Raw genomic sequence first — 20,419 nt, 5'->3', positions numbered from 1 at the left:
GAATCCCACCATAGCAGATGGTGGAATCTGAATTCAATAAAAAGTTGGAACTGAGAGTCCAATGAATCACTTGCTTATTGGGGTGGGGTGGGGTGGCTATAAAACCATTCAGTTCAGGGAAGGAAAATGCCATCTTCATCTGTTCTGGCCTACGTGTGACACATAACTGCCCTTGGGGATGGGCAATAAATGCTGGGCCTGATCACTGATGCCTTCATCCTGTGAATGAACAACTAAAAATAGATCTCATGTTCAATCTTCCATGGAGAAAAAAACTACTTCAAATCAGTTCTTATGCTTTCTTCAATCTGTTTAAAAGCGTTTCTTATATTTTTCCATAGAGTACTGTAATATAACACTCCACTAGGTAGCACTATTGTACTTTGCTGGTTAATTCTCTGAAAGTATTCTCAAAGTTTAAATGACGACATTGCATTCCACTCCCCCAACATATCTTCACAACTACATCATTTAGTCTTCTAAGGCTGTGTGCTATTCTCCAGAGACAGTCAGCAGACAGGCACAGGTCCTTTGATTCTGATATCTTGTGTTATAACTGGCAACAATAGCATTTTTGTAATCTTAATATTCCCGTTGAGCCTTAATATCTCTAAAAGCGCTTTACACTCTTAATTGCTTTTTGGAGCAGGTCATAACTTAGCTGAATGCATCAGCTATCAAAAATGAGCAACACTGACATAATTTGAGCAGAGACTTTAATGTGTTTGCATTCCTTCTTTAAAGGAGGGGGCAAGGAGTAAGTGATGGAGACAGCAAGAACTGCAGAAAGCTGGAGTCAGAGACAACACAGTGTGGAGGTGGAGGAACACAGCAGGCCAGGCAGCATCAGAAAAGTTGACATTTCGGTTCAGGACCCTGCTTCAGAAATGGGGAGGGGAGCTGGGAAATAAATAGGAGGGGTGGGACTGGGCAAGGTGATAGGTGAGTGCAGGTAAGGAGTGGTGGGGATTAGTCAGAGAAGGTGGACAGGTTGTGTCAGATCGTGGTGGGGCTGAGAGGGAGGGTTGGACGTGGGATGAGGCTGTGGATGGGGAGATTTTAAAGCTGGAGAATTCTATGTTTAGGCCATCAGGCTTTAAGAATATGAGGCGTTGCTCCTTCAGGTTGAAGGGGGCGTTATTGTGACACTGAAGCTGTCTGACAAAGGGTCACCGGAACCAAAACGTTAACTCTGACCTTTTTATTCATAGATGCTGCCAGACTGCTGAGCTTTTCCAGCAACTTATGTTTGTGATCAACGTTTCTGATGCTGGTACACAGTGGACCTCTAACCAAAAACCTGGGATCTCTGAAGCACTATGTCACTGGCACAGCCAAACTGTGTGTGTCTCTGCCTTTCCGTGGAGACGTGTGTGCATTCTATCTGCTTCCGTAAGGGAGACACTGCAGTGGTGTGACATAATTCATTTCTGTCATGAACAAAAGGAGTTGATGGAAATCTGCCTCCTTGTGGCTTTCGACTTTGGGGTTCAAATAACTATTGGCGCGTTCGCAGGGGCTACCTGGAAAATGTAGGCCGTGACATTCCTAATGCCCGTTTTCTTCGGGTTGATGACTCTACTCCCCTACCCAAATGGGACTTCCAAGATTCTCCCCTCTGTGCCGATATACCGCAGCGCGTGACTAAACTGACCATTCCCCTCCCCTACCTGGAACATTGCGACCGAGTCTAGAAGCCCTGTGGCTGACGACAGAGAAGCGAACTTCTGAAAATTTAAGTTGTGTTGTCCATTTCCCCAATGGCTTGCTTGAGTGAGCAGGCAAGGGTCTGGCAGATGGAGTACAATGTTGGTAAACATGAAGTCATCCATTCTGGTCAGATTAACAGCAAACTGGACTATTACTTAAATGGTGAAAAATGGCAGCGTGCTGCTGGGCAGAGGGACCTGGGAGTCCTGGTGCTTGAATCACACAAAAGTTGGTTTGCGGGTAGTTCGAAAGGCAAATGGAGTATTGTGGTTCATAGTTAAGGGGGATGGAGTTTAAAAACAGGGAGGGCATGCTGCATCTGTATAAGGTGCTGGCGAGGCCAAATTTGGAGGATTGTGTCCAGTTTTGGTCTCCTTCCTTGAGAAAGGACGCACTGGCACTGGAGGGGGTGGAGAGGAGGTCGATTCTGGGATTGAGATGGTTGGCTTACAAGGAGACACTTAGTAAACTGAGTCTGTGCTCATTGGAGTGAGGGCGGAGTCTGATAGAAACATATAAAATTATGACGGGATGAGATGATAGAAGCAGGGAGTTTGTTCCCACTAGCAGTTGAAACTAGAACCAGGGGGTATCGCCTCAAAATGACAGGGGTGGGGGCAGATATAGAACTGAGCTGAGGAACTTCTTCACCCAAAGGGTTGTGAATCTGTGGAATTCCCTGCCGTGTGAGGGCGACCTGTTTTTAAGGTGGAGATAAGTTTTGGAACAGTAAAGGAATTAAGGGATGTGGTGAGCAGACAGGTAAGTGGAGCTGAGTGCACAAAAAGATCAGCCATGATCTTATCAAATGACAGAGCAGACTCCAGGACCAGAGGGCCTCCTCCTGGTGCTATTCATATGCTTACAGTGCAGGATTCTGACAGATGCCTTTTAGCCTGACGATGCTGTGTGAGGCTAAGTAGTGCATTTGTTCAGTGAGTGTTGATGTTCGCCTTCAACAAACATATTTACGTGCACAAGCACAGCTCCCATGGTGAGCCAGATTCACATTGCTGCAATTGGCATTTTCAAACAATCCACAAATATATTAGCAGGCTGTCCCTTCAGATATGGGAATTTTCTTGATTAGTTCCTGGATGACTGACTCACAGGGGATTTCAGTTTTGATAGTTAAATCATAGTCATCTCCACAGGACCTTGTCATTAAGTGTCCTGCTCTGATTTGCCTTTCCAAAATGCAGCATCTCTATCTAAATTAAACTCCTTTCTAAATTCCACTACTTTCAAAATGCTGCAAGGGGAAACAGCTCCAGGGAGCTCTCACCTTAGCATGGCCGAAGTTGACAAACAATATGGAGGATACTATTGGGTTCTGGTAAATCAGGGCAGGGCTTATACACTTAATGATAAGATCCCGGGGAGTGTTGCTGAACAAAGAGACCTTGGAGTGCAGGTTCTCCGAAGGTCGAGTTGCAGGTAGACAGGGCAGTGAGGAAGGCATTTGGTATGCTTCCCTTTATTGGTCAGTGCATTGAATGCAGGAGTTCGGAGGTCATGTTGTGGCTGTACAGGGCATTAGTTAGGGTCACTTTTGTAATATTGCATCGAATTCTGGTTTCCCTGCTATAGGAAGGATGTTGTGAAACTTGAGATTCAGAAGAGATTTACAAGGATGTTGCAGGGTTTGAGCTACAGGGGGAGGCTTAAATTAAGAGGTTTGTTTAAGAGAATTGTTGGTCAACATTGCCTTCAAGTTTGAATAAACATCCTTAAGGCCCATTTTGTTTAAACCAGAACTGATTGTTGTTAGGTTCTCAGGAGAAAGAAACAGAATATTGCAAAATAGAAAGGCTCTGCTTTTGAATCTGTCTAATGTTTAAAGTTTAGGGTATCACGTGTGCGATGCAATGTAAACAAGCACTTGAATATCACAAAGTGTTTATCGTCTAGAGCATGATCGCATATAAAACAGTAAAGGAACGGATACATGTTGTCTCATTTGCCACTAAAATTCTAATCATTTTCACAGTTCATATCTTGCTTGACAGGGAGTCAGATGGTACGGGGGTGGATGGAGGGATGAGTAAAGGTGGAAGGCAGATCCATGTCCGTAGTCAAGTTATCCATGAATTTTAAACAGCTCCCTTGTACCGAAAGGAGACCTGCCTATGGAGAGTCTGCATTGCAACTCCTCGCAAGTACACTTTCTTTCCCCACCCCCCGGAAGCTGAAAGGGTGAAATTTAATGAAATATTGCCCTCAGGGATGGTTCCTGTTGGGCCTAAATTCCCTGCTAGACAGCAGGGATGCAACAAAGAGCAGTGAAGGAAGGAAAGGACCCACAACATTTAAAAATAAGTTTATTTTAGAAAACAAACAAAACTTCTGATGCATGATTTTTGTGTGAAGTTGGTGACTCATTGCAAGGCTCCAACACGGGTTAATTTCCACAGCAGTGTTGAGTATTTCCTCTGTGGAAACCCAGTGAAAAGACAAGATGTCAAGACAGAAGAATTTATAAAGGTTTGCTTAAAAAAAAATCCCATAGTAAAACAAGTGCTTCCCTTTTCTTCTTAAAATATAAATAAATCCGGAACTCACGAAGCCTGAGGACGTGTTGCTCCCAGGTCTGTCCAACCACTGAAGGTCTATTCTTTCTGAAGCAGCTGTGCAGGGGAGCCCATCGACGGGTCGCTTCTGCCGCATGGAGCGGGTGAGGAGTTGCAAAGGAACGCCACGTTGCCCTCACCCAGACTCCGAAGCAAGAATGGCAAACTTTCGACCCAGCAGTGCAACTCCTACCACAAGAGGGCAGGGCGCACAGGATTGGCGCGGATTGGTGGCGCCAAGGCAGAAGGAAACCATAGGCTCCCTATTGTAGAGTTGGGCAATTCCCGGGTGCGTCCAAATTAAGGGCACGACTTGACCACAAGCCTCTCATTTCAGGACTCTTCTGTAGCACCAAAGGTAGTCATGTTGGGAACAGATAAAGGTGGGGGAGAGGTGCAGGATACACAGCCGTCTGTTCACATTTTACCTCAGAGCGTGTGTGCAGCCCCGACTCAGGGAAGGTGGCGGCGTGGCACCGGACTCAGCAGTGGTCAAATCATGGCAATGCTCTCTGGGTTACTGTTCAGGTGGGCAGACGCGCTGCTGCCTGGGGATTTTGACGCCTTGCTCTTCCCCCTCCTCATAATAGCCAGCACGGTCTCGTTGGTGACAGAGGCAAAGTCGAAGGAGAAGGTCCCGTAAAAGATCAGAACATCGACGGTGAAAATCCACTCGCAGACGGCAGCGGCATGTTGGAACATTGAGCTCTCGTTGATGAAGAAGATGCCACCTGGTCACAGCGTTTAAGGAAATTACTTGCGAGGGAATGAGGTTAGTCACGGGGAGCAGAAACCAACCACTGCGTTAGTCTCCTGTCTGTTTGTTGCTTCCTTTCGGGGCTCAGTTTGTCAACGTCACCACTTCTCTGCATCTAATTCAAAAGACCACTCTTTGTGTTGATGTCTAGAGGTTGGATATCAACAGGTTGGGCGAAGCAAGAGCAGCAAGTAACACTGGGGCCAGGCAATGGTCATTTCTTAGTATCTCCTTACAACATTCAATGGATGTCACTGTCACTGCGCTATCAACATCCTGGGGGTCACCACTGACCAGAAACCTTTCAATACTGTGAAGCCACCAGCGGTTAGGAGGTCCTTCTGCAGCAGGTCATAGTCATACAGCAAGCAAACAGGCCCTTTGGCCCAAACACAAACCCAAACTATACTAGTCCCAGCTGCCTACCCCTGGCCCATATCCCTCCAAACCTGTACTCATGCAAACGTCTTTTAAACATTGTGATGGTACCCACATCCATATCCTTCTCCTGAAGTTCATTCCACAAGCGGACCACTCTCTGTGAGAAAGAGTTGCTCCACGTGTCTTTTTAAAATCTCTCTTACCTTAAAAATGTCTTGAAATCTCTCATCCTAGCTCATCCTTAACTATCTGTACTCCTTATTACCTCTATAAGGTTGCCTCTCAATCTCTTACACTCCCATGAAAAAGTCCCAGCTTTTCTTTCCAACTCAAACCTTCCATGCCTGTTAACATCCTGGTAAATCTCTTCTGAACCCTCTCCATCTTGCCTCCTGACTCTCCCCCAAAGCCTGTCCCACCATCGACAAGGCACAAGTCAGGAGGGTGATGGAATAGCGCCGCCTTGCCCCAGATGGGGGCAGCTCCAACACTTGAGAAGCTCGACACCATCCAGGGACAAAGCAGCCCCCCGCTCGATTGACCCCACACCCACAAACATCCCACTCCAAACCCCCACCGCCGACGCTCAGTTGCAGCAGTGTGTACTGTCTACAAGATGCACTGCAGTGACTCACCAAGGACCCTCAGGCAGCACCTTCTAAACCCACCACCCACTTCCATCCAGAAGGACAAGGGGCAGCAGGTACTTGGGAACAGCCCCCCACCCCCTCTGCAAGCTCACCCTCCGAGCCCCTCACCGTCCCCGACTTGGGAAATATATCAGCCGTTCCTTCAGTGTCGCTGAAACTATAGAAGGCACTAGCCATAACCATAGCTGGATGAGGAGCAGTTTTGGTCCCTTTAACCACAGCTAAATCAAGGAGACCGTCCAGAGAAGGCTCAGTGCAGTTCTGAAGAACGAGAGGGGACCTCGCTGAAATGTGGAAGAGTTATGGAGAGATGTGGAGAAACTGTTCACCCTTTTGACTGTCTACGATCACTGGGCGGAAGGAGTCACACATTTAAGACAAGGGCTGAGGAGGAATTTCCTTCTCTCAGATAGGAGAGAATTCTGTGGAATTCTTCACTGCAGAGGGCCGTCAAGGTTGGTCAGGAAGGGGAATTAAGGCTTATGGGGAAAAGGCAGGATGATCTCATCGAACACAGGGTGAACACAATGGCCTGCTTCTGCTCTTAATATTTGTACATCATTTAAAAAACGGGCCCAAATCGAGTTGCCACTGACACCGACACTCAAAAATATGTGCAGTAAAAACTCATCTTGAAAGTGTGGGAGAACAGGCTTGTTGCATTCCCTATCAATGTGCAGTCCTCCTGTCTGTTTAACACAACAAATACAAACTTGACTCACCTGCTGAAAACAGCTTTTAAAGAGGGTCTCGGAGGACAGGTAAGATGAGGGAGTTTCGCTAGGGATTTTCTGTTTCAGCTCTGTTAATTGCTGGGAAAGCTCAGCAGGTCTGGCAGCATCTGTGGAGAGAAAATCGGTTAATGTTTCGGGTCTGGCGACCCTTCCTCCGAACTCAGCTCCCCAGTTCTGACAAAGAGCCACCAGACCCAAAACGTTAACTCCGATGGTTCTCCACAGGTGCTGCTGGACCTGTTGAGCTTTTCCAGCCACTTGTGTTTCTGTTTCGGATTCACAGTGTCCGCACTTCTTTCAGTTGTTTTTATTTGAATTCCAGAGCTTGGTACCCGGGCACAGCAATTACAACTTCGGGGGGAGATGCTGAAATCTGGCGAGGACAGATATTTGGGGGAGGGCGGCTGGCGGAGATGACAGAGGCAGGGAGAGGGGCATGGTCATGAAGGGTTTTGCAAACAATTGTAAATTCAAAAGTTGCAAATAGCAGGAGCTGGTGCGGGTCAGTGAGCACGGGGGATAACTCCGAATAGGGCTGGAGTGTGAGTAATGCAGAAGTAGTAACACGGCCTCAAGTTAAAAAAGGAGGGGAGGACGGGGATCCTAGACTTGAGCAGTCAAATCTAGAGGCAGTAATAAATGGTTCATGTCAAACTGCACGCTTTGCACAGACTCTCCTAGACGTTTGAAGGTGATGGCACGACAAAAAGGTGCTGAGGTGACATCGCAACATCTTACTAACCATGGCTAACCAATAGTAGCCCAGCTCCCAGCACAAGCCCTGCCAGGATCTCTCCTTGAGGAAGCAACATCCTCACTGCAGTTACCACTCGGTAATTCCAGGAACGTCAGAACTACATTATCCCCCCCCACAGCCATACCCCACTGCAATTCAGTGCTTCAAAACTGGCAGTGATGTGGCCTCCACAGGCACACAAGTGAGCCAAGACCACATATGTCTCTCCCCCCACCAATATCTCGGCAAAATGGCCTCTGTTTGCACAGCATCGTTCATAGAGTGGAAGGTCCCGAGGCACACCATTATCAAACCAAATCTGACACCTACGGAGAAACTATGCACCTGAAAGCTTTGTTTAAAAAAAAAAGAGGGCTTTATAATTATAAAGAGAGGCGATTGGGTCACAACGATTAGCCAGCCTCGATACCACACAGCCAGTGATGACCGAGCTTATGTTCACTGAAATACCTCCTATCTCACCGATCGTGGTGATCTAGGCAGTGGTTCTCGATTTGCGGGGTGGGGAGGGAAGTTCTGCAGTCACACGTTGGAAGAATAACATGCCAAGATTTAGATGTACAGGCAGTCAGACAGGAACAGTCCAAGACATAATTAGCCATAAATGGACTGCAGATGTCTCTGCCCATTCCACGGAGAAATGGTGGGAATGTCACTCAACTAGTAATCTAGAACCCCAGGCTGATGTTAATACTAAAAAGGACTGTAATGTTTAATTTTAAACTCTGTTCCTCATTTCTACCTTGTTCTTAAGTTCTTGCACCTAGATACTTAATACCTAAGATAGTGCTGCGTGTGGCATCATTGGAAACTTTGCACTGCACTCCTGGACTTGAGTGTGCGTGGCAGTAAACTAAATCCACGTGTTCTGGGGACGTGGGTTCGGGTCCCACTGAGGCAGGCAGAGGCTGGACTTCGTTAAACAATCTGGAATTAAAAAATTAGCCAAAGAGTGACCACCGTTGACGGCTGGGGAAAAAAGTCGCCATTCCCTAGGCTCGCCTACATGTGACTCCAGGCCCATTGTAATGTGGCCAAATCATCTGCCCCCTGGGCATTGAGGGATGGGTAATTGTGGTTGACTTAGCCATAAAAGCCCTCATCCAACGAGCGCGATACCTATAGAAGGCTATACTTAAATGGCACCACTCCAAACTTTCTCTGCTGGTAAAGAGATCGTGCCTGTATGGTTGGCATCACACACGTCTGAGGGTCGCTGGATAAGCCTGACTGATTTTGTTTGAAGAGGTGATCTGACAAGTGATGCTGTGATAATGGGAACTGCAGATGCTGGAGAATCTGAGATAACAAAGTGTGGAGCTGGATGAACACAGCAGGCCAAGCAGCATCTCAGGAGCACAAAAGCCGACGTTTCGGGCCTAGACCCTTCATCAGAGAGGGGGGTGGGGAGAGAGTTTTGAAATAAATAGGGAGAGAGGGGGAGGCGGACCGAAGATGGATGGAGGAGAAGATAGGTGGAGAGGAGCGTACAATTGGGGAGGTGGGGAGGGGATAGGTCAGTCCAGGGAGGACGGACAGGTTAAGGTGGAGGGATGAAGTTAGTAGGGGGGAAATGGAGGTGCGGCTTGAGGTCTGCCCCCCCCACCCCATTTATTTCAGAACACTCTCCCATCCCCCTCTCTGATGAAGGGTCTAGGCCCGAAACGTCAGCTTTTGTGCTCCTGAGATGCTGTTTGGCCTGCTGTGTTCATCCAGCTCCACACTTTGTTATCTTGGATTCTCCAGCATCTGCAGTTCCCATTATCTCTGTTTAGTTTAAAACAAAACCTCCCCTTTCTTTAGTGATAATGGGATAACGTCAGCTTTTGTGCTCCTGAGATGCTGCTGGGCCTGCTGTGTTCATCCAGCCTCACATTTCGTTATCTTGGACTCGCCTTTCTTTAAGCCAGTAGAGATCCTGCTTCTTAGGGGTATAGAGTGCTTCTGTCATATACTAAATTCCTTTTTGAATACCTTCCACTGATGGGATGTCATCTTACCCACGATCGAACTTTCTCAATTTACTGAGGACAGTCTCTGTCCTATCCTGTTCTTAATTACCGTTCTGAGCTGCTCCTTTGCAAGTACCATGTTGAACATCACAAGAGGTAACATTCGTCCACAGTTAGGCTGTTAGCTCAATCTGGTTCATCTCAAAACCAAATCAAACGTTCCCCTCTTGCTGGTTTTCTGATTCATTATAGAAGTTCATTCCAGACACACTCAAGAAAGCCACCATGCACCTGAACATATCTGTTTGCCCCATTCTATATGAAAGTTCACGCCCGTACCCCCACATTAAAAGCAATCTGTCTTTGCTACCTGCTTATCTGATCTCTGCGTCGATACAATCTACCAATTCAAGGCTGCTATCATGAAAGTTACTGTAGAACACCCAATACAGTCTTAAATCCTTGTCTATTGCATAATCCTACCTCTTTCGTCTCCACTGCCAGTAAAACGTCTCATCATACACTCTCTCATCATTGAAATGGTTTCATCTTTAGTTAGCAAAGCTACCCCCCCCCCTACAATTTTTTGCCATCTTTGCTGCAGGACCTGTACCTCTTATTCCAAGGTGCCTTGTGTCCCATCTGGTTGTCCTTCCAAGAGCCTTTATTCTTATCCTCACAGGTAACAGAGAGGTTCAGTTTCTGTAGTCCCTCACTCCCAAACTTATTGGGAGGCCGTGGCCTGGGTGGTAAATGTCACTGGACCAGCGATCCAAGCTCCTAGGCAAGTGAAATTTAATTCAGCAGCGAGTTCTGGAATTGGAAACTGGTCTGGTTTGTCGATTAGTCGTGAATATCCATCTGGTTCACTAATGTCTTTTAAAAGGGAGGAATCCTGCCATCCTTACTCTGCTCTGGCCTACATGGGACTCCAGACCCACAGCAATGCCCTCTGAAATTGCAAGCAAGTCACTCAGTTCAAGAGGCATTTAGTCCTAATAAATGCTGGTCTAACCAGCTGTACCCACATCCAAATGGAAGCAGGTTCCCCGAAGGCACACTGTCGGTCACACTATTCCCTGCACTGCCATATCTTGGTCTATACTTTGCAGTTTGCCGGACTCTTCCTGTGCACACTGGCTTACGCTCCGCACCAACTGGGCAAAAACTTGAAACAACACCTCCGTAACCCTTGGACCCGAATTTCCAGCTTTTGCCGTCCCGTTCGGGCAACATCCACTTGCTCTTAAAAAACAAGTGACATCCAAGCCACATCCTGGCTGGTTCGGCCCAGACCTGATCATTGGGCTGGGGTCAGGTTTGGTGATCGCGGCAGAAGTAGTAAACATAAGGAGAAGCATCATCAGTAGAAAGGAAGCTGACAACAACACTGGCTGGCGTATTTAAGTTTGTGCATTCTTTTCTCCCTCCACGTACCCCCTTTTGTGGCATGCTGAATAAATACACCAGTACTAATATTTACTGATGGCCTCCACTATGACTGAACACAAACAGAAGGAGATTTCCCCAGGGAGCCTAGACTCCCACTCTAATATCTCACTCTGTCAGCACTAATACTCTCCCCTCATCTGTTAGGGCAAGCAAGACTGCTATCACAATGTATTGTTGAGTTACAGAATATTGCATCCTCAGTGTTAATACAGCGCTCGCTCTTAGAATAGGACTAAAATAACACTACTTCATCAGCAAGCTTGTGCAGATGAGACTGCCAACACAAAAGGGATTCTGAAAACACCAGACTCCCCACACAAAGAGGGTTAGCGCCAGGCATTTTCCTCTGCAGACCTTCCTCCTCCTTCACAGTCAAATAAATAGACTGGCAGCATTTATAGCTGTGGGGCATATGGAGACTTTCACTGAGCTGTCAGATGGAGGGGGACTATTTTTTAAAAACTTCACCACCAACCACAGTGTAGCAGAGGATGTTGAGGCACTGGGGAAAGTGAGGGGGGGGGGGGGGGGTGGGGGGCACCACACTACAGGCTCCCTGGGCTGGGGCTGCAGAAACATTGATATTGTCTCCTGATGATAAGTGACCGTCCCGTTCTTAAGACGCAATACTGAAGCCCCATGATCCTTCAAAGCACAGCCAGCAGGCTCTGGGCTGACTGAGTAGAGACTGACTCATCACTCGCACCCCTATCAACAACATCTCTACAACAACAGGAAAACAATTCCTGTCCTGGCTTTCTCTCCCTCCCCCTTCCAGGTTGCCTGGGAGACGAACACACATTTGCGGCGTCACGCTGGAGATTTTGGCAACGATCTTGCTCAAAACCAACTTCCACCATACTGGCTATTACTCTCCGAAGGGAAGCTGGGATAGCGGTTGGGAGGGGTCTCAGCCAGTACCCTGCTTCTGTTACAAACACTGGCTACGCTGGCTGTAGTAAAGCGCCTCTGAAAATCCTGAGTGGACAAAAGGCGCTATGTCAATGCAAGGCTTGGGAACATGGTAAGGACCTGCGGTGTCAGTCCTGTCGAAGGCTCTGCAAAACGCAGGGACGATTGTGCTCATAGACATGCTATCAAATGACAGAAGACTGATATTAATCTCTGTCTGGGCTACAGCAAGTCAGCTATGATGACAGACTAGACAGCCTGAGGGTTATTTTCCTTAGTGCAGAGAAGGCTGGGGTGGGGGTCTAATCGAGATCCACAAAATTATAAGGGACACAGATAGGGTACATTGTAAGAAAATGTTCCCCTTAGTCGGTGGGGGGGGGGGGGGGGGGCAATCAGGGAGGGAGTGGTATAGATTTACGCGTAAAGGGTTGAGACAGTTTAAGGAAGAGGCAGAAACCATTCTAGAATTGCAGGTAGGCACGGTGGTGACGAGTCCGAGAGATATACAGCGCTGTTTGGTCTAACTCGTCTGTGCTGACCAGATATCCTAAATAAATCTAGTTCCATTTGCCAGCATTTGGCCCATATCTCTCTAATCCCTTCCTATTCATGCACCCATCCAGATGCCTTTTAAATATTGTAATTATTTTTATTGGTCAGTGCGTTGAGTAGAGGGAGTTGGGAGGCCATGATGTGGCTGTACAGGTTTGGCCACTTTTGGAATACCGAATGCAATCCAAGGAAGGATGTTGTGAAACTTGAAAGGGTTCAGAAAAGATTTACAGGGATGTTGGAGGGTTTGAGCTACAGGGAGAGGCTGGGGCCGTTTTCCCTGGAGCGTCGGAGGCTGAGGGGGTGACCTTATAGAGGTTTATAACATCATGAGGGGCATGGACAGGGTGAATAGCCAAGGTCCTTCCCTCAGGGTGGGGGAGTCCCAAACTAGGGGGGCATAGCTTTAAGGTGAGAGGGAAAAAATTTAACAGGGACCTGGGGGGTAACTTTTTCACACAGAGGGTGGTGCATGTGTGGAACGAGCTGCCAGAGGAAGGGGTGGGGGGTGGTTCAGAGACAGCATTTAAAAGTGATCTGGATGGGGACATGGATAGGAAGGGTTTAGAGGGATGAGGAGGATGCTACAATCAAGTCAAAGATGAGGGGTTTGCTCATAACTTGGAAACAGGAAACTGCTCTGAGACGCCTTTTCTCTGCGTTAGCCTCTGCAGCAGTTGCCAGCCGGGCATTTGAAAGAGTAAAATAACGTGGCTTGCGGTCTGGCATATACACAATCTAATTTATTTTTGGAAGAGCTCCCAAGTCCCAAGATCTCCACCTGCTCTCCAGAATATAAAATGAACTGCAACCACGTCAAACCGTGAGTTCCTCTATTGAGAAGTTCTTTGGCCTGTGGTCTGCTGCTTTGTGGGATCGCTTATATTTGAATTAGAAAGCTCCCCGAGTGCTCAGTTACCTGGTGGAAAGCTCATAGCCTGTCCTGCCGTTTCAACTTGAACGAGTGACAATCCCTAACATTCTGGGCCTGCGAAGCCGGATTTACCTTGATCTCAACACCCACTCGAGTTCAGCCCGCTCCAGCTCATCCTCCCTACACCTGAAGGACTGGTGCGACCTCTCCTCTGCCAAGGAACCACCTCTTGCCCTCCCTGGAAAACTTCTCTGAACTGGAATAGAGGAACCGTAGAATCCCTGCAGTGTGGAAGCGGGCTATGGGTCCGCACCGTGCCTCCAAAGAGCATTCCACGTTACCACCATAACCCCACATTTCCTGTGACTAACCCACCTAGCCCGCATCTCCTTGGGCACTACGGGGTAACTCAGCACGGCCGATCCACCTGGCATGCACACCTTTGGACTGTGGGAAGAAACTGGAGCACCCGGAGGAAACCCACCCAAATGCGGGAAAGCTTGCCAACTCCACACAGACAGTTACAACTGAACGCGGGTCTTTGGTGCTGAGGCAGTGATGCTAACCACTGAGCCACTGTCATCCAGTATGAAGGGGGCAGACGATCGGAAAAAGCGGGATACCAGTATCCCACTGCACCAACATTAATCACTTTAGAAAGGGGACTTGCGTGGGAGCTGAGCAAAACCAGCTTGGGATGCTGTGGCTCAACAGTGGACATTCCTCACGACATGCAAAACCCAAGCTGCAGCTCGTGGAGTGCCACAGTGGCTTCTCACGCAAGTTTCCCTTCTACATTGTTTGCCAGTCTTCCCAACTCTCTCTCTCTCCCCGTCATCTCCCACATTTCTCTCAAAGGTGCTCACTTTCGAGTGACCCGAAGGTGCAGACACGGCTCAGTAGCAGAGGCCCAGTTCGGATTCTGCTTATCATTGCAATAACCGTGCCGTAGGCTCTGAGCTCACCGGTGACGGAAGCATCGCGCACGCACACTTACAGGAGTCTGGGAGCTGGACTGACACATTGTGGAGTCCCTACTCCAACAGTCAGTGTCGCTTCCTCAGAACCGGTGAGAACAGTAGCTCTAAAGGGCCGACTCACCGACAGTAAAGGACCTCACGCACTAGACCCGCGGCCGTACCTCACGCAGTGTGTGTTTTGGGCAGATGGACTGGATGGAAGGATACTGAGGACGAGAGAGATTAAGGCCAGGATGGTGAGGATAACCCTGATGTGGCCTATCCAGTGATCCAGAAGTGATAACGCGACTCTGTACGTCAGGATGCACTGTAGGCAGACAAAGACCATTCCCGCGGGAAAGGCCACTCCGGCACCAATGTAGTGCAAGCTTTTGACGTGGTCAACCTGGCGAAACAGGAACAGATCTTGAAGCGTGGCCACCAATCCAGGAGTTAGAAATACTGCAATACAACGAAGCTGCTCAATTGGAAAATCAAGCTGCATGAACTACAGCCACTCAAAGCTCACCGTCACCTTCGCAAGGGCAATTACGGGCAGGCAAAAATTGCTGCCTCAGCCTGTATCTTCTGGATAAATAAAATGTGGTCCGCACAACATTATATTTCAGATGTTGTACCATATATTTGAGCTGTGTGATTAGAAATGCTACCCACTGTCGTCGGAATCTGTATGGCAAGCGAGGAGTCAGCAGCTCAGGAGAAAGGTGTGACAATGTAAGGACATTTTAACAAACAAAAAAAAACTCACACGTTGTTGGTGCAGAGCGGTATTGGCAACATTTTTACCTTTAAAAGTTTCTTCAGCTAATTAGATCGACCCAAAATAAAAACAACAGGGAGCTGCAAGACCAACACAAAAAAGAAACATCAACATTTCTGAACCAGATGCCTGTCAAATCGCCAAGTGAGGTTGCTAGAATGCATTGTTTGCAAATGCAAAATACATGGGCTTAATTTATGCAGTGAATGGATAACTAATTAAAGTACGCCTAACCCTGAATTAGTGTATTTTCACTCTACTATAATTTGTCGGTGAAAGGACTCTTTAAAACAAACCTTAACTTAAAAAAAAACACAGAATTAAGACATATCTTTTAGGCAATGATTGTTGTGATGAATTAGAGTCTAGTTGCACATTTCAGGAGTAATTTTACATCTCAGCTGCTTTGGAAATTGAAAACCCGAAAGGCTGCAGTCCTAAAATCTCCAAGTCAAATGCACTACCTTTAACCATGGTGTCATGGTCGGGAAGGTGGTGGCAGAGTGGTACTGACACTGGAATGGCGATCCACAAGCCCAGGCTAATGCTCAGGAAACATGAGTTCAAACCCCACTGGCGACGGGTGATGAAATGTGCCTTCAACAAAAAGCGAGTCTAGTGGCAACCGCATAACACTGTCGATGTTTGTTAAAAGCCCGTCCGGTTCACTAGTGTCCTCTAGGGAAGGGAGTCAGCCTCCCTTGCCCGGTCTGGCCTACGAGTGACTCCAGACTCTCAGCAATGGGGTGGACTCTTAACTGAGCAACCTGAGACGGGCAATAAATGCTGGCACATCTCATGAACAAACTTCAAAAGCTTAAACGTTGCTAAGATGACCTGACAATGAAGTTCTTTGTCACTGAACTGCATGGAGATTGGGTGTTATTGCACTTAATCCTGCCTCATTTCCTTTTAGCAATATTTATTGACAGCAAAAGGGTGCTTCTTGTTTGAAGGGGATAAAATGCTGCCTATAGACCTCTTTTATAGAGACGAGCCTCCTGCATTTCTGGATTTAATTCTTCCTGGTTGGGGGGGACAAGAAAAAGTCCTTTTTGTCACGTTCACACTTTCTAACTGGAAAAGTCAGGAGCCGCGATGGAAACCAGAGTGTGTGCGCTGCACAAGGCTCTGCACCTCCGGCTTAGCTGCAGATGTCATTATAGTACCTTCCCCAGGAATGTTCGGGGCACGGGATGGAAAAGTTCCCTCGTGTCTCTCAGCACAAAACTGAGTGCAAAGAGTGTTGTGCCGACGTAAGAGTAAAGTGCCAACAGCAAATTATAAGGATGAGGTTTCGCTAATTAGAAAGGAGGCAGATGCGCAGTTTATATAACGACAGACCGCAGAAAGGGAAAATAGCAGGAACGTAATTGAATAATATTTGGGGAGCGCAATATCACAAACACATCCACACCTGATCCCACACAAGCACACTGGCAGGCTGCCAACTGCTCCTGCGTCCTCCGACATTTAACAAAACAGCTAACAGGGAGGCCTTACTTGGAAATTTCCGACCATGATCAGGCCGACTGCATTAACACAGCCGGTGACCAGGGCGCCCGTGTTGATCCACATGGGGTGGCATCGCTCCAGAATCTGGCCGTAGCGTAGAATGCAGATCACAACCACTGGACGGACAGAAGAAAGACAAATGGCCATCAGTTTAGGGCAGCCACGAGCAGCAGATAAGACAGTTCTCATCGGACTGCACCCACAGCCAATCCCATCCTAAGACGTTAACAGCTCGTTCGGCTAAACACCTTTTTCTCGAGTTTTTTTTGCATTACGTCAAACTGAGTCATGTTCATTTGAAATAAAACTCTCTGCTCACCAGGCGTTCTGTGCTCTGAGGTAATCTTGGGCATATACTCCCTCTGCAATGTCATGGAAAGTCACCCATCAAACACATACACCTGGCAGTGAACGTGCAGCATGGGGTTAGGTACCGACTACAGCTGCCTCTATACTGTCCCCCCCAATCAAACCACTCCCAGGACAGGGGCAGCATGGGGTTAGATACACAGTAAAGCTCCCTCTACACTGTCCCCCATCCAACACTCCCAGGAGAGGGATCGCACAGGAGTAGATACACAGTAAAAACCCTTATTTCCTACTCCCACAAAACTTCTTAATTCAAGTACAAATATTCTCATTCAAAAATGCAGCTATTAAAAATCAAATCAAATGGATGTCGCCACAGGCCTCTCTAGCGACGCTGTCAAGCTATCGTTATGCCCATTATTTTGACGCTCCTCTGCTGACATCAGATATAAACTCATAGGTAGTTTTATGAATATGCCTTATCCAAGTGATTATTCTTCACACAAGACTGGACGACGACCACGAAACCACAAAGTGACCAGGCTACACAATATCTATTCTTGATCAACAACGGCTTGTGTTTCTGAAGCACACTGGGGCCAAGGCGCACTGCAGAGGGGCAAACGGGCATGGAGCGAAAGGCAAATTCCGTTCAGATGGCGTTGGCGACTTTGAACAAGGATCTGGAAAAGTGAACACCAAGGTGGGCGACGGGGAATTGCAGAAGGAGCTCTGAAGTCGGGGCGTGTGTGAGCAACAGTGTGACAGCAGCTTGCTAAATGCATTGGAAACAGTGCAGTGGAGGATAGAGCTCAGTGGATAGCAGAGCTGCAGGGTAGTAAAGGCGGCATTCGGCACACTTGCCGTTATTGGTGAGAGTGCTGAGTGTAGCAGTTGGGAGGGTCATGTTGCAGCCGTACAGGACATTGGTTAGGACCATTTCTGTGTGCAATTCTGGTCTCCCTGCTGTAAAATGGACGTTGTGAAAGTTGAAAGGATTCAGCAACAAGGATGTTGGACAGTTTCAGCTACAGGAAGAGGCTGAATTTTCCCTGGAGCGTCGGAGGCTGAGGGGTGACCTTATAGTAAAATCATGACAGGATAGGGCAAATAGCCATGGTCTTTTCCCCCAGGATAGGAAAGTCCAGAACTAGAGGGAATAGGTTTTGATTAGGGTTTTAAGGAAAAAGAAAATCACTCAGAAGGTGGGGGATGTCTGGAACTCACTGACCCCGATGAGTTGTTACACTGTAACCCTCAAGACATTTACCACTGGGTAGACATGCTCTTGAAACTCTGCAGCGTATAAAGCTAATGGTCAAGTGCTGGGGAATGGAGTGAGAATAGATGCATTTTGACAACCAGGGTGGACGTGATGGGCCAAAAGGCCTCTTTCTGTGCTGTAAAACCCCCTGTTAAATTGACCGGCATTGAAGCAGTGACTTTTAGAGGTTTCGGTCCTGGACTAAAGACTAAAACCTAATTTGGATGGTGAAGGTGCCTTTGAAAAGCATGTAGATCGCTTAGCAGTCTGCCCAGTTTTGAACTCCCGCGCTCTGTTCAAAAGTGGCAGGAGTGACCGACTCAGAAAGGCAGTGAGAATGATTCAGCTCTCTGATGCAGTAATCCTACAGTCCGACTGCTGTTGAGGAGCAATCCAGTGAAACTACTTACCCATAAAAGCCCCCACGTTCCCAATTAAACTGAAGAGGCAGCTTTCAGGAGGGGACGAGCCACACTTACTGTCGAGAACATATATATATAAAAAAAAAGAGTTAGTACAGGAGCCATTTCAGTAACTGCTCCCCATTATTCCATGTTCCCCAGGGGCTGCAGCCTCTCTGAGATCCCTGACAAAAGGTCATTTCACGCAAGAGACAGAAGGCTCGAGTATCACCGGGCTTTCTGACAATATGATTGTCAAAGTTTCGCCTGCCGTTCCTTGCCAGAGGCTGGAAGCACATTATTCAGTGGAGGTGGGAGACAGGAATTGGCTTATTGCTTCCTCCTTTAGGCTGTGCGCTTGTGTATTATTTATCTTCCCATTTTATACTCAGTAACGTCAGAGCGTCTTATTCAATATCACACAGTGAGGAGGGGACAGTACAAAGAAACAACACGGCACCAGTCACCCCCCAAGGGAGTTTGCTCATTCCCTCACAAACAGTTCAAAACAACGAAGGCCCTGCAAACAGATCACTGTCCTGAAAGTGGGAAAGGGGAATAAGGGAATTCTTTCTATTCTTTCATGGAAAGATAGGGGCAAGCCAGGCTAGGCCAGCATTTGGTTTCCGCCCCAAACTGCCCTCAAGGTGGTGGCACTGGTGGTCAGCAACCTTCTTAAACCACGGTAGTCCATGTGGTGTAGGTTAAGACACGATGCTGCTGTGTGCATTTCCACAGTTTTGAACCAATGGCACTGAAGGAATGGCGACCGTTTTAGATCAGGAAGGTGTGGAGGGGGAGCTTGCAGGGGGGTGGTGTTCCCATGTACCTGCTGCCCTTGTCCTTCCAGATGGAAGTAGGTCATGGGTTTAGAAGGTGCTGTCTTTGGTGAGTCACTGCAGTGGATCTTGTAGATGGTACTCACTGCTGCTATTGAGTTTTGGTGGCGGGGAGGGGGAGGAGTGGGATAGGGAGCCAATCGAGCAGGGGGTGGGGCCGCTTTGTCCCTAGGTGGTGTCGAGCTTCTTGAATGCTGTTGGAGCTGCCCCCATCTGGGGCAAGTGGGGAGTATTCTATCACACTCCTGACTTGTGCCTTAGTGCTGTGGAGGGCACTGAATCAGGAGATGCGTTACTTATTGGAGAACTTGTAGCCACAGTATTTATTCGGTGGTGCATATACGATTCAGGGAAATGTCACAAGAAAACGTGAGTAGCAATGCAAACACGTTGTAAACTGGGGAGGGGTGTCAGGAAACAATTTGTTTAGATTATAATCGCGTGCTGTACGGTGAGATTAAAGTTAAGCGTGACCGATTAATTTGGCTAAAAGTTAAAAAGGAGAGGACTGCTTCAGCTCGTGAACTGAGGATGATTTAAGGTAACGGGCAAAAGAAAAACAGGGAGGACAGACGAGGATGATTTGGTGTGAGTCAGTGACCACTGTCAGAGAATTAGTGACCGGCAATACAGCTGCAAGGGAGATCAACGGTATCTCAGGGTGGGGTGGAGGGGGTGGTGCTAAAGACTGACGGGTTTAATGTCAATGGCAGGAGAGATTATAGAATTGCTACTTATTGATGGAGCAGAAAAAAACATCTGGAAAGCTGAAAGGACAGCCAGAGAGTCGGCCTGGATTTGAAGGGTCAGTCAGGCTTCTCTGATGGCGTTCAAAGAATGCACAGAAACGGTAGAAATTTTCTTTTAAAAAAATTGCAGTAGGCATAATAAAAAACTCTGATTATCCAAAGACCTTGGTCTATCCAAGGTTAGCCTTTTGGAAGCAGTGGGTGAGCAGCAGAACGGATATCTAATTCAATGCAAAGAGGGAACAGGAAGACGGAGGGCTGGATTTCCTGTCAGGAGGAAATATGGTGTGGGGTGGGG

At 47.6% G+C, this 20,419-nt stretch overlaps 1 protein-coding gene across 1 annotated transcript in view; it reads right to left on the bottom strand.

Annotated features, from left to right (window-relative positions):
- Positions 1–4,014: 4,014 nt before the first annotated feature.
- The window catches only part of LOC125448139 (transmembrane protein 150A-like), a 29,474-nt gene continuing 13,069 nt past the window's right edge, over positions 4,015–20,419 (bottom strand). Inside the window, exons 4-7 of the mRNA XM_059641123.1 lie at positions 18,543–18,610; positions 16,548–16,675; positions 14,492–14,669; positions 4,015–5,011 (exon numbers count right to left, since the gene is read on the bottom strand). Of these exons, the coding sequence (XP_059497106.1) occupies positions 4,773–5,011; positions 14,492–14,669; positions 16,548–16,675; positions 18,543–18,610 (613 nt within the window). The 3' untranslated portion in view covers positions 4,015–4,772. The remainder of the gene's footprint in view (positions 5,012–14,491; positions 14,670–16,547; positions 16,676–18,542; positions 18,611–20,419) is intronic.

The sequence above is a fragment of the Stegostoma tigrinum genome, chromosome 40 (assembly GCF_030684315.1).
Source record: "Stegostoma tigrinum isolate sSteTig4 chromosome 40, sSteTig4.hap1, whole genome shotgun sequence".
In the NCBI taxonomy this organism is placed as follows: domain Eukaryota; kingdom Metazoa; phylum Chordata; class Chondrichthyes; order Orectolobiformes; family Stegostomatidae; genus Stegostoma; species Stegostoma tigrinum.
Note: the sequence above shows the minus strand (reverse complement) of the source record. Positions and strands in the feature narration are given on the sequence as shown.